This window comes from Heterodontus francisci, chromosome 27 (genome assembly GCF_036365525.1).
Source record: "Heterodontus francisci isolate sHetFra1 chromosome 27, sHetFra1.hap1, whole genome shotgun sequence".
NCBI classification, from domain to species: Eukaryota; Metazoa; Chordata; class Chondrichthyes; order Heterodontiformes; family Heterodontidae; genus Heterodontus; species Heterodontus francisci.
This window is the reverse complement of record NC_090397.1, coordinates 55146855-55159877: the sequence shown is the minus strand read 5'-3', so window position 1 is coordinate 55159877 and position 13023 is coordinate 55146855. Positions and strand designations below refer to the sequence as shown.

At 41.8% G+C, this 13023-nt stretch overlaps 1 protein-coding gene across 2 annotated transcripts in view; it reads left to right on the top strand.

Moving 5' to 3' along the window:
* The window catches only part of snd1 (staphylococcal nuclease and tudor domain containing 1), a 1066795-nt gene that overhangs the window by 745615 nt on the left and 308157 nt on the right, over nt 1–13023 (top strand). The window contains exon 17 of one of the 2 annotated variants that reach the window (XM_068059386.1): nt 10908–10930. The exons of the other annotated variant lie outside the window; for it this stretch is intronic. Within the exon in view, the coding sequence (XP_067915487.1) occupies nt 10908–10913 (6 nt within the window). The 3' untranslated portion in view covers nt 10914–10930. Of the gene's footprint in view, nt 1–10907; nt 10931–13023 lie in introns of those variants that run through there. 2 annotated transcript variants of the gene reach the window in all.

Sequence of the window (13023 nt, the reverse complement as noted above, 5' to 3'; positions counted from 1 at the left end):
GAATCAGTGGCCTTAATCTTGCAAATGGTACAACATTTTGCAATTCGAACCTTCAGCTCACTTCTTACAATTAGTTGTTCTTCTGAAACTACCTATGCACTCTACAGATGCAAGACAAAGCATTTATTAAAATCATGCCTGACACCAAGGGAGATACCCTTGATTATTCACACAGGCGCTTTTATTAGAAGCAGGTGCTTCGAGAAACTTCCCCATTGCATGCACACAAGCAGATGGCTAGTTGAGAGGTCAGCTTTCATGCAGTGGTTAATTTCACATTTCAGCAAAATGTTCAACACACGGCTTATCTGTGAATTTATTCCTGCCATTGCCATCAAATCCAAACCCCTTCACCCCGAATGTAGAAAGAAGTTGCACAAGTTGTCAATTTGCATTTGCTGTTTTCCTGGCAGTTAAGTGCTCTAGAAATCGTCATGTTGTTTAAGATACTACTCAGTAAGTCCACTCTTCTTTCCACTTTTCATGTTGGTCTTGTGTCTGATTTTGAAGACAATAACATGAGAAGCTCCAGCTCATGGACAAAGACTCTATTGTGTACTCCCCTCCTGCACCGTCAGTACTAAACATTAAGTTCATTCCCTGTTCTCCCCAGAATAAAATTGAGCCAGGTTGTTCATATCTCTCTAGCCCTGCTCGCACACAGTTCCTAGCCATTTCTCAACAGATTTAATCTAGCTCCTTAAAGATGCCAATTGACTCTGAATCAAGTATGTACTCTGTTTTTCTTCATTTTCTGTTCTTAATCCCACTCAGCATCAGTAGGGACAGAAACGGTTAACTTTTCGGGTCGATGACCTGACATCAGAATTCCCTTTGTCTGGGAGTTTGTTCCATATATCCATCATTCAATGGTGATGCTTTTTCTTCACGTTATTTTGAAGCTGATGAATTTTGTGTCCCCAAGTTGCATCCTCAATTGTCCAAGTTAAATAGATGGTTCAATTCAAACTTTAGTTATTTTGAAGACTTATCACACCTCCCATCAATTTTATCAATGAAAATGTAAGTTAATTGAGCCACTTTTTAATCATTCATGGATTGTGAGCATTGCTGGCAAGGCTGGTATTTCTTGCTCATCCCTAATTGCCCTTGAAAAGGTGGTGTTAAGCATCACCTTGAATTTTTATTGTCATGTGGTGAAGGTATTTCCACAGTGCTGTTAGGGAGTTCCAGGATTTGACCCAGTGATGAAGAAGGAACAGCAATATATTTCCATGCCCAGATGGTTTGTGACATGAAGGTCCCATGCGCATGCTGCCTTTGTCTTTCTAGGTGGTGGAAGTCATGGGTTTGGGAGCTGCTGTCAGGGAAGCTTTGACAAGTTGCAGCAGTGCATCTTGTAGATGGTGTGCACTGCAACTGTGTTGTTCCAGTGGTGGAGGGAGTGAATGTTTAAGATGGTGAATAGGGCGCTGATCAAACAGACTGCTTTGTCCAGGATGTTTCTCTGTAACTTATGCCCTTAAAGCCTGCGATCATTATTTTTTGTTTTGAGGAGGCTGTATAACAGTTGATAAATTTGCCAATTGAGGCTATTTAGCATGTAGTAATTTTTAATTTCATATGAGCCATCATGGGTTTTGACATGGTGCCAGAATACCTCAAATCTCCTTATTCCATCGAGAAACCTTTCACTGGCTTTTTGAGGTTTACTAGTGTTTGCTAACTGAGACCTGATTTATTGCTTGTAGTATAGAATTGGAAACAAGACACTTGAAACAGCTATGAATGGGATCCCTTGAATAACACAAGTGCAGTAATGAAGCACATGGACCTGAAGTCTCAATTTGATCTGTCGGTAATAGCTGGGATGATCTTCTCAACCACTTGCCATGCAAGAGGAAAGCAAGCTCATCTAGCTCATCCTTCCATAGAGGACTATGGTTTTATTGTCCTATCATCCAAATACCTCATCAGAGTTGTGTTGCTAAAACTGATCTCAGCGTCTTAGGGTTAGGGAGGAGAAAAATCAGCCAGAAATCCTGTTTCTCATCACTGTCCTGTGACTCCTAGAGGAAAGTGCTTTTGTGTGGACACTGGGTTAGGACTTCCCTGTTAACTTGTCTCACACATGGACAAGGTACCAAAGTGCAGCTGATGCCTGTTGAACATAGGAGCAGGAGTAGGCCATTCAGCCCATCGAGCCTGCTCCGCCATTCAGTACTGATCATCCACTTCAATACCTTTTTCTCACACTACCCCATATCCCTTTATGTCATTAGTATTTAGAAATCTGTCAATCTCTGCTTTAAACATACTCAATGACTGAGCTTCCACAGCCCTCTGGGGTAGAGTATTGTAAAGATTCACAACCCTCTGAGTAAAGAAATTTCTCCTCATCTCAGTCCTAAGTGGGTTCCCCCTTATTCTGAAATTGTGACCTCTGGTTCTAGACTCTCCAACCAGGGGAAACTTCTTACCTGCATCTACCCTGTCTATCCCTTTAGGTATTTTGTAGGTTTCAATGAGATCACCTCTCATTCTTCGAAATTCTAGTGAATACAGGCCCAGTTTCCCCAATCTCTCTCCATAGGAATAGAAATAAACCTTGATTGGTGTTGGTGCCTTTTTTCAGTGAAGGAGCACAGAGACTTTCAGGTAGGGGGGGAAGTTGCAGTTTTGTATGATTTTCTCCTTCCCTCTATGTTTGAGATATTGAGTGAGCAGGAATTTCTTCCAGTTAAATATTATGAAGACTGAGACCATTGTCTTCGGTACCTGCCACAAACTCCACTCTCTAGTCACTGACTTCATCCCTCTCCCGGGCAACTGTCTGATGCTGAACCAGACTGCTCACAACCTTGGTGTTATGTTTGATCCCGAGATGAGCTTTCAACAACATAGCCACGACGTCCATCTATTTCCACCTTCACGACATCCCCCAACTCCGCCCTGCCCTCCCCATCTCCTGCAATCTCCTCCTTGGTTTTAAATCTCTCCATGGCCTCAACCTCCCTATCTCCTGTAACCACCTCCAGCCCACAACCCTTCAAGATATCTGCATTCCTCTAATCCTGGCCTGTTGAACACCTGCGATTGATGACTGCTTGGGCCCCAAGCTCTGAAATTCCCTCCCTAAACCTTCCATCTCTCTACCTCACTTTCCTCCTTTGAGACACTCCTTAGACCAAGTTTTTGGTCATTTTCCTTAATATCTCCTTATGTGGCTCAATGTCTTATAATGCCCCTGTGAAGCACCTTTGGGATGTTTTATTATGTTAATGGCACTATTCAAATACAGGTTGTTATACCAAAGATTTGTGGCTTTGCTGCAGTGACCAGCTGAGCTGCTGACTTAAAATACTGTTGTAATTAAAATGTGAAATCAAACGAGAAATACAATTGCACAGTAGTATCTGAAGAAAGAAAAGACAGGTTAACGTTTCAGGTAGAGAACCTTCAGACCTTAAAGATAGATAGCCAGACAGGACTCTGTGGGTTCAACCAAATCACAATGGGTGAAGATTGCAGGTCAAATGTGTTAAGTACCTGTAGAGAGCAGCAGTGGGGTTTAATGGCCTGTGAATAGGATTTTACTTTTAAAAGTTGGGGAGGAATGAAAGATGCTGAATGATGGCCAAAAATCATCATCACTGGCTGTGAAAAGGCATTGGACGGACCACTGAAAAGAATGGGAAAAAGTGGCGGAAGTTTTCTATCATGAGTAGTTGCTGAAGTCAATTTTCAGATCAGGAGGAAGATTACACGCAGTCATTGATGTTTGCAGTGTGTTTGTAGAGAAGAGTGTAAGGAGGCTGGTCAGAGTGGGAATGCAGCAAGAAAGTCAGGATCATTCCTGCAGATATAGCGGCAATATTCAGCAAAGCAGCTGCAGATTTCAAACGCTTTAGATTTAGCAGTGCAAAATACTGTATACTCACTGAAAAAATTATCCCATTTAGATACTGAACTGGGTGGATGGCCTCACTTTTCCCAGAAAGTAGAGAGCAAACATCAAGTGTTGCCAATATTGATCCCGATCCAGCCATTTCTGCTTAAAATTGTGTGTAGATGTTGGGTGAGGACGAAATTGGGTTGAACTATGATGCCTTCCACAGTTGAGTTGTCTGGCAACACAATCTAGAGTTGTGTATGCAAGTTGGTTGCATGGGCAAAAGTTGTCCATGCCAGCGTGAGTCTGCTTTCAAGGGAGATTAAAGCCTGGCTCGGGTATAAAATTAAAACCTGACCCGGGCCTGACCAGATCACAGCCAACCCGGGCCGAGTCCTTTAATTTTTTTTCGTGCACAACTTGACACAAATCATCATCTTCTGTTCTGGCAGCAGGTTATTCCTGTAGCTGGAGTTGTGGGGAATCATGGGTAAGCCTGATCCCGTGACTTCCCGGAAGCAATGTCCAGCCCGACCCAACCCAAACCTGAATGCTGGACTCGGAATTTTGACCCGACCCACTCCCAACACATAGTCGGCTTTAGGGGAGATGCTGGGGATGAAAGAGAGTTTGTAGTACCTAATGTGACTTGAAAAGTGGCATCACAACACAGGTCATATCCTTTCACAATGGGCGAAAGTGAGTTTCTCCAAATACTATGATATTGAGGGCCTTAAAGGCTGGCTGTCAGATCTCCCCTTCTGTAGGTGTTCATGTGATTTCCCCAGAGTGCTTTTAAAGAGACAGTCTTGCAATATGACCCATAGCTTCACATATCAAATTTTCTCTACAATGTAAACACAACAAAAATTCCACACACAAGTTTGTGGTGATTTTCTTTTGCTGTTTTAGTATTGGACTTTGTCGCATGTCATACTGTTGCATACTGGTGCATATGAATGGCAAGCTCCTTTTCTGTGTAACCACTTAGTGCAATAAGGAGGGAGGAAAAAGCTGCAAGCATAGCCACAGGTTGTTTGGCCTATGCCTAATGCAAAGACAATGACTATACTTCAAAATTAATTGACTGTGAAGTGCTTTGAGCCATCCTCAAGATGTAAAAGACACTATAAATGCAACCGCTATCAATGCAAGTCTGTCTTCCTTTTATTTAAATGGAGAAGTACATGTTCAGTTTGTTTCTAAATCCATGTTGACTAGTTATGGTTCCTGTCACCCTTGGATGACCAGCGATAGCATCCTGCATCATGAACTTAATTCTGCCTCCATACCTATTTTCAGTTAACTGGTCAGCAATTTCAGGTACACATCTGGCCTCCCACACCTCCACTTCAAACACCCCTCAAAACCTCACTTTTTTGGCTGCAGTCACCTTTCTAGCTTCCTTCTGACCTGGTGACCACTGCTTCCTATACAGAATTCTTTGAGATGTTTTATTGTGTGTTAGTACTCTGTAAATACCATTTGGTATAGTTGGCTAAATCTCTAGCATATATTATGCCTTGTAAATTGTGTTTTGCTGTTAGCCCTCCCCACATTCCATCTTCCCCTATCTCCCAAAAGCTGACTTTATTCATTTCTCGTCAGCCTCGCATATTGGGGTCAAGCTGGTTTTTGACATGGAAATGTTTGGTTAGCTGAAATGAAGCATAATAAAACTCCCATATTTTATGAGCAGATGTTCGGTATCCCTGTGTATTGCAAGGGAAATCTGTTTTGTTATAGTAGTGCAGTAACATTTGCCAAACCCATATCTTTGAGAGGAAGAGAGCTCATGAATTGCCATTGTTCCTGCAACATTTTCTTCTATTAACTCGATGCTTATTGCTGGCTAATAGTACTCGGGACTGTCCGGAGAGGGGAGATTTGTTTGAAGCTGAGTAGGCGGCTTTCCACAGATGAAGGTAATTGCAAAATTTTTCACCATCACAAACCTCATCTGGAAAGTTAAATGACTCGATGCAGTGGCTGAGAGACGAGAGCAGTTTTTTTGACATGCCTGATTATTACAGAAGTGAGTGAAAGATGAAGGGCACTGCATAGGCTGTGAAGCCCTTTGTAGTAGGGCGTTCCATGGCGACAACACTTCAGAGAGTTTTAACCCTCTAAGGGCTGCATCAATGCTTAGTTTAAGACAGAACCAAGCTTACGTCCTGTTCAAGTGTCTTCAGAGAAAACCATTACTAAAATAACATGTTTTGTGTTCATTTGATTAATGGAAAATCCAGGAGTGAGTTGCAGGCTGAAATCTAATCAAGGGGGTTTGGATTTATGAAGCGTTCCTGCTTTACGTCAAGGTATCTGACAATATTTGAAGCCCGCAATTAGATAGCAGCCTGTAACTCACTCCCAGGATTATCTTTATCTCCTATTATTCTGTAATACAAGGTTACTTCACTCAAACTGAACAGAGGTTTCTAATCAGCATGGCTCTTGAGCTTATTTTGTGTACATATTTTAATGGCATTTATTTCAGTGGGACCAGATTCCTGCTGTGAGCTGACTATTTTTCATAGCAAGTGTAGCAATATTGGTATAATTAGAAACAGATTGACAAGTACCAGGGAACTTTCGAGAAAATTGGGTATTGGTAAAATGTTTTGACTTAAGATCCGAAGGCTGCGTATTGTAATTAGAGTCATAGAGTTATACAGCACAGAAACAGGCCTTTCAGCCCATTGTGTCTGTGCCAGCTATCAAGCACCTAACTATTCTAATCCCATTTTCCAGCACTTGGCCCGTAGCCTTGTATGCTATGGCGTTTCAAGGGCTCATCTAAATACTACTTAAACATTGTGAGGGTTCCTGCCTCTACCACCTCTTCAGGCAGTACATTCCAGATTCCAACCACCCTTTGGGTGAAAAATTTTTTCCTGAAATTCCCTCTAAACCTCCTGCCCCTTACCTTAAATCTATGCCCCTGGTTATTGACCCCTCCGCTAAGGGAAATAGTTTCTTCCTATCAATGCCCCCTCATAATTTTGTATACCTCAATCATGTCCCCCCTCAGCCTTCTCTGTTCCAAGGAAAACAACCCCAGCCTTTTCAGTCTCTCTTCATAGCTGAAATGCTCCAGCCCAGGCAACATCCTGGTGAATCTCCTCTGCACCCTCTCCAGTGCAATCACATCCTTCCTATAGTGTGATGCCCAGAACCATACACAGTACTCCAGCTGTGGCCTAACTAGCATTTTATACAGCTCCATCATAACCTCCCTGCTCTTATATTCTGTGCCTCGGCTGATAAAGGCAAGTATCCCATATGCCTTCCTAACCACCTTATCTACCTGTGCTGCTGCCTTCATTGATCTATGGACAAGTACACCAAGGTCCCTCTGTACTTCCTAAGGTCCTACCATCCATTGTGTATTCCCTTGCCTTGTTAGTCCTCCCAAAATGCATTACCTCACACTAATCAGGATTAAATTCTGTTTGCCACTGCTCCGCCCATCTCACCAGCCCATCTATATTGTCCTGTAATCTAAGGCTTTCCTCCTCGCTATTTACAACACCACGAATTCTCGTGTCATCTGCGAACTTACTTATCATACCTCCTATATTCGCATCTAAATCATTAATGTACACTACAAACAGCATGGGTCCCAGCACTGATCCCTGCGGTACATCACTGGTCACAGGCTTCCACTCGTAAAAACAACCTTCGACCATCACCCTCTGCCTCCTGCCACTAAGCCAATTTTGGATTCAATTTGCCAAATTGCCCTGGATCCCATGGGCTCTTACCATCTTAACCAATCTCTCATTTGGGACCTTATCAAAAGCCTTACTGAAATCCATGTAGACTACATCAGCTGCTTTACCCTCATCTGCACATAGTCACCTCCTCGAAAAATTCAATCAAGTTAGTTAGACATGATCTCCCCCTGACAAAGCCATGCTGACTATCCCTGATTAATCCCTGCCTCTCCAAGTGGAGATTAATCCTGTCCCTCAGAATTTTTTCCAATATTTTCCCAATCACTGATGTTAGACTCACTGGCCTGTAATTACCTGGTTTATTTTATCTTATCGTATTTTATTTTATCCCTAATTGCATCAGGGTGAAAGCCTCTCTGCATGTGGCTGCACTACTCTGCAAATGTCCAGTCTCAAAAGCTCAGCAAGATCAGGCCTGGTTAACACTTAAATGATAGGCAACCTGGTAGCAGTGGATGATGTAGTTTGGGGAGAGTGGGGGAATAGCTCAATGATCAGCATTTAGGTTTGTGTGCTATTTACCTAAAGAGTGAGAAGATCAAAATTAAATCTCAAGTGTGTCCACAATTAGTTGCCACTGTTAGAAATTAAACCAAAAAGGCTTTAATGACGGAATTGGATAGAACCAGTTCTGAGTTGCATTGTTTTAGGCTGCGTGTTTCATTTGAAAAGAGACTCCCAAGCAGTAAAGAACATGTATGCTGTTCATGAGAGATGATTGCAGCAGGTGTTCCTCAGATCATTGCAAAAATCTTGATGAAATGGAAACTATTGCAGTCTAACTCAAAAATCTAACTGGATACAAATCCATTTTTCTGTAGCTGTAAGCAAGGTACTTTGAGCTGTTATAGGTTCTTTATGTGATGGCTTAATGAATAAAAATATTGGGTGGTATACCAAGCTCTAAAGGCCAGTTAGCTGATTTCAGGCAGGGCAACTGTACGGTTGGTAGAATTGGGTGGGTAAACACCAAATTAAATTCAGTATAGTGAAGTGAGGTGGTTCATTTTGGTAGGGCAAATTAGGGTGCGTGGACATAAAGTGAGAACAAGATCTAGTTTGGCTGTGAAAGGTTAAGTAATCTTTTCACATCCACTGTCTATGCACATGCACGAGGAATGCCCACTTAAGGTACAGGAAGCCAGATGGTGCTCATGGAACTGTACCACAGCACACATCAGTACCTTCAGAAAAGGGGAGAGAAAGAGGAAAACTTAAGAGCAGGAATCCTATAAATCATTTTTTCTCATTTATCAGATCCTGAATTAGTTTACAGTAAGATGAGGTATCCTAACACTGTTGCCCTAGTGAGTACCATTGAATGGTAGACTGTGGTGCTTGGCTTTTAATTGCAGATATCTGGTGGGATGAGGGAATATAATGCATTCTTTCTTGAGGGCCACAAGTAAATGAAAAAGGAGAAGTAAGTACCCTGTGAAGAGGAAGTCTGGACCTCAATACAAACGTCGAGGCGAGCTGAATCCCTTCTAAACTTAACTTGTTCTTGACACCAGTTGTCTTCTCTGTTTAGTATAGTCAGAAACACCATTGATAGATGGATAAATATCACAGTAAATGGATGTGCCACAGCAAAGTATTGATTTAGTAGCTTTATAGAAGCTCTATTATTTTACTACCTCGTTATCAAATTGTTACTGCTGGGAATAGAACATTTTGCATTTCGGGTACTCAGCACCAACAGTAAAACTCCCTCTACTCTATACTGCACAACATCATGCCTCGCTTAACTTCAGAAAAGCACTTCTGCACATAAACTGGCTTGCAGAGTGCGTGGGTAAACAGCAAATTAAATTCAGTACAGTGAATTGTGAGGTGCTTCATTTTGGTAGGACAAATAAGGGGGTCACTTATTCCTTGGAAGGTTAAAAAAAAACTAAGTTGGGTAAAGGAGCAAAGCAACCTGAGAATACAGAAACATAAATCGCTAAAAGTAGCAACAGCATAAAGAGTGCACGAAAGGTACTGGAATTCATTTCTAAGCAAATAGATTACAAAAGCAGGAAGGTAATGTTAAATTTAACGAGAGTCTTGGTTAGACCTCTTTTGGAGCATTGGCCTCCATACCACATAAAGATGTAAAAACAGAAAATGCTGGAAATACTTAGCAGCTCAGGCAGCATTTGTGGAGAGAGAAACATTTCAGGTCAATGATCTTTCATCAGAATGGGTAAAAGTTAGGACAGTTTCCAGTTCTGATGAAAGGTCATCAACCTGAAGCATTAACTGTGTTTCTCTCCTCACTGATGCCGCCTGAGCATCTGAGTATTTCCAACATTTTCTGTTCTTATTTCCAACATTCGCAGTATTTTGTTTTTGTACTATATAAAGGATATTGAACTGCTAGAGAGAGCGCAGATAAGAATGTTACAAGGATGTTAGCAGAATTGAGAGGTTGCAACTATTAGGAAAGAGTGAGTAAGCTGGAGCGCTTTTCTATAAAAAGGACAGAACTAATGATTTTTCAAATTTATGAAGAGTTCAATAGGGTGGATGTGGAGGAACTGTTTCCACTAGTGGAGAGTCCAGAACAAGGAGGCATAAATACAAGAGGCAGAATACTGCAGATGCTGAAACTCTAGAATACAAATAGCAAATGCTAGAAACACATCTTTGGAGTGAGGAAGGTAGGGTTGATGTTTCAGGACCTGTTGTCAGAACCAGGAGATATTACAGATGAACAGAACTAGGTAAAAGGGGCTGGGGAGCAAAACAAAAATGAATATTTTCTAATTGGGTGGAGGGCTGGAGATAACAAAATGACAAGTGATAATGGTATAAGACAAAAGGAGGCAATAATGAGATAAATTGGAGAAACAAAAGATGTATTTGAGACCATAAGGATATATGAGTTGTTACAGCAGAGGAGATGGAAAGCATGGAAAACCTGGCAAAGCAGAGGCCCGGGAGTGGGCTGGAACAAGAAGCACATGACACCAGCGGCGCAGACCAGAGTTCCCTCTAAGCTGCGCGTTTGCATAGCTGAGCAGCAAAGTCACTCCAGGACTTGAGTAGAAATCAAGACTGACATTCCAGAGCAGTACTGAGGGAATATTCTGTCCTTCAGATGAGATGTTAAACTGAGGCCATGTCTGTGCGCTCAGGTGGACTTAAAAGATCCCGTGGTACTGTTCTAAAGAGATGAGTTATCCCTTTTGGCCTGGCTTTCTGTGCTATGTATGACTGTATGACCTTTTAATATTTATTCCTCAATCAACATCTCTCAAATTATCTGGTCAATTGTCACATTGCTGTATGCAAATTGACTGCCGCTAATCTTCACTTATCTTTCATTACAGCAGTGACTACTGTTACAACCGAGGTGGAAGGAATGCACTGTCTATTCTAGTTCCAGTTCTCCACCGTTCACAATATATATTTAAATATTTACCGAGGTACGGTCAATCATGTACTGTACTCTTTATCCATGAATAAAATACTCCAAGCAGGTTTCTTTTATAATAAACTGATAATTTTGTTGTTTATTAAACAAAACGTATCCAGTAACAAAGCAAAGCATTAACACACAGATTGAAATATGAAAGTTCCCTTTTTATCGTAGCCCCTCACACGCGTGTGCGCGCACACACACGGGTTAACTGAAAAATAGAGATTTTCTCTGCCGAGCTCTTTTACAAAAAAAAAAATACTTTGGCCAAATACTTGCTAATACTTGAGAAAAAAAAAGATCTGGAAAGATGTCAGTTGGTCCTTTTGGTCTAGTGTCCGGGTATACGGAGATAGATCGCTGGGATCTTTTCTGGAGCAGTTCATTCTGGAGATGTCGAGAATAGTCTGGTCGGGGTTTCAGTTATCCCACTCTGGATTCGCAGGTTTTCAAAGGGTTAGAGAAAGACGAGCTGGTGTCTTATCTCTCAGCAAGTTGACCTCCAACTGCCTTCAAACACAGTCCACACCCCAACTGAACCAAAACAATATCTCAAAAGCGAAACCTTAAACAGCAAGTCAGAACCGCCTGACCACGATAAATTTTGTCATGTCACTTCTCTGAAAACATTTCCCCCAAGTCACCAAGGTTTCTGTTGATTATTGTGCTTAAGGCATGTGATTTCCAGTAAAGGTTGTTTTCAGACAAGACCTCTCAGAGACCCTTATTTTTATTTAGAGATACAGCACTGAAACAGGCCCTTCGGCCCACCGAGTCTGTGCCGACCATCAACCACCCATTTATACTAATCCTACATTAATCCCATATTCCTACCACATCCCCACCTTCCCTCAATTCCCTTACCACCTACCTATACTAGAGGCAGTTTATAATGGCCAATTTACCTATCAACCTGCAAGTCTTTGGCTGTGGGAGGAAACCGGAGCACCCAGCGAAAACCCACGCAGTCACAGGGAGAACTTGCAAACTCCGCAAGGCAGTACCCAGAATTGAACACGGGTCGCTGGAGCTGTGAGGCTGCGGTGCTAACCACTAAGGGGCTTAGTGCCAGGGTAACCCAGCACTCTACTGTATAAACCAGCTGCTGCAAGGTCTATTGTTTCATCACTTGTCCGTCCTGACCCCACCTGAAGATATCAATATTTAAGAAACTCTGCTCAGTTCAATAACCCAGCTAAGTAGTGATATTTTTACAATAAAAGTAAATGACTTTGCTTCTGTTGACGATGCATGTTCCTTTTTAAATAATATTGTCTACATTCTTATGAATAATGAATTACTCTCTCCAGCGCCTCTGGTTTTTCACTCTGTAGCCCTGCTTATTAAATTGGGGGAATGATTCGATGTGAATTATTCAGCAGTTGTGACATTTTGCTTAAATTACAGAAGTTGCAGAATCACTGAAAAAGCATGCATCAGTGTAGATACATGGAGATATCTTTAATTATGTGTACCGTAAATTCATGCATAGTCCTTTTCTTTCCACCATCTCACCAATCCCTACCCACCTGACAATTTTTCCCTGCTCTCCTCTTCCGTAGCTGTTGATTTGTGCTGGGTTCTGGTTCCACAATATGCGAGGTATTGAGTGTTATAGACTATTTAAATGTGGACAGCATGTTACCAAGCCTGTTTCTATTCTGTTCACTTTTATAACAGCCAGACTATTGTCTCAGCTGAGATGATCTAACTCAGCACTGGGTGGAGGTCAAACTCAGGACCTCATTGGTTTCTGTAGCTCAAATCATCATCCATGTTGCATTTATCGATTGAGCCATCTGGCACATATGGAATTATCCTAAAGATAAGTTTTGTGTTCAGGAGTTCAGTAAAGTGCTATGTAATTTTGATATCTCTTGTCATCCAAACCTTGAGCGCTTGCAGTGAAATTTAGCATGAACATTGAATTGGATCCATGGTTATATGCTGCTTTTAGTAGAAGCGTGCTTATTTGTTGGGTGTGGTTGTCATGGTCAGTATTGACAACCAGGACTTCCCATTCAGCT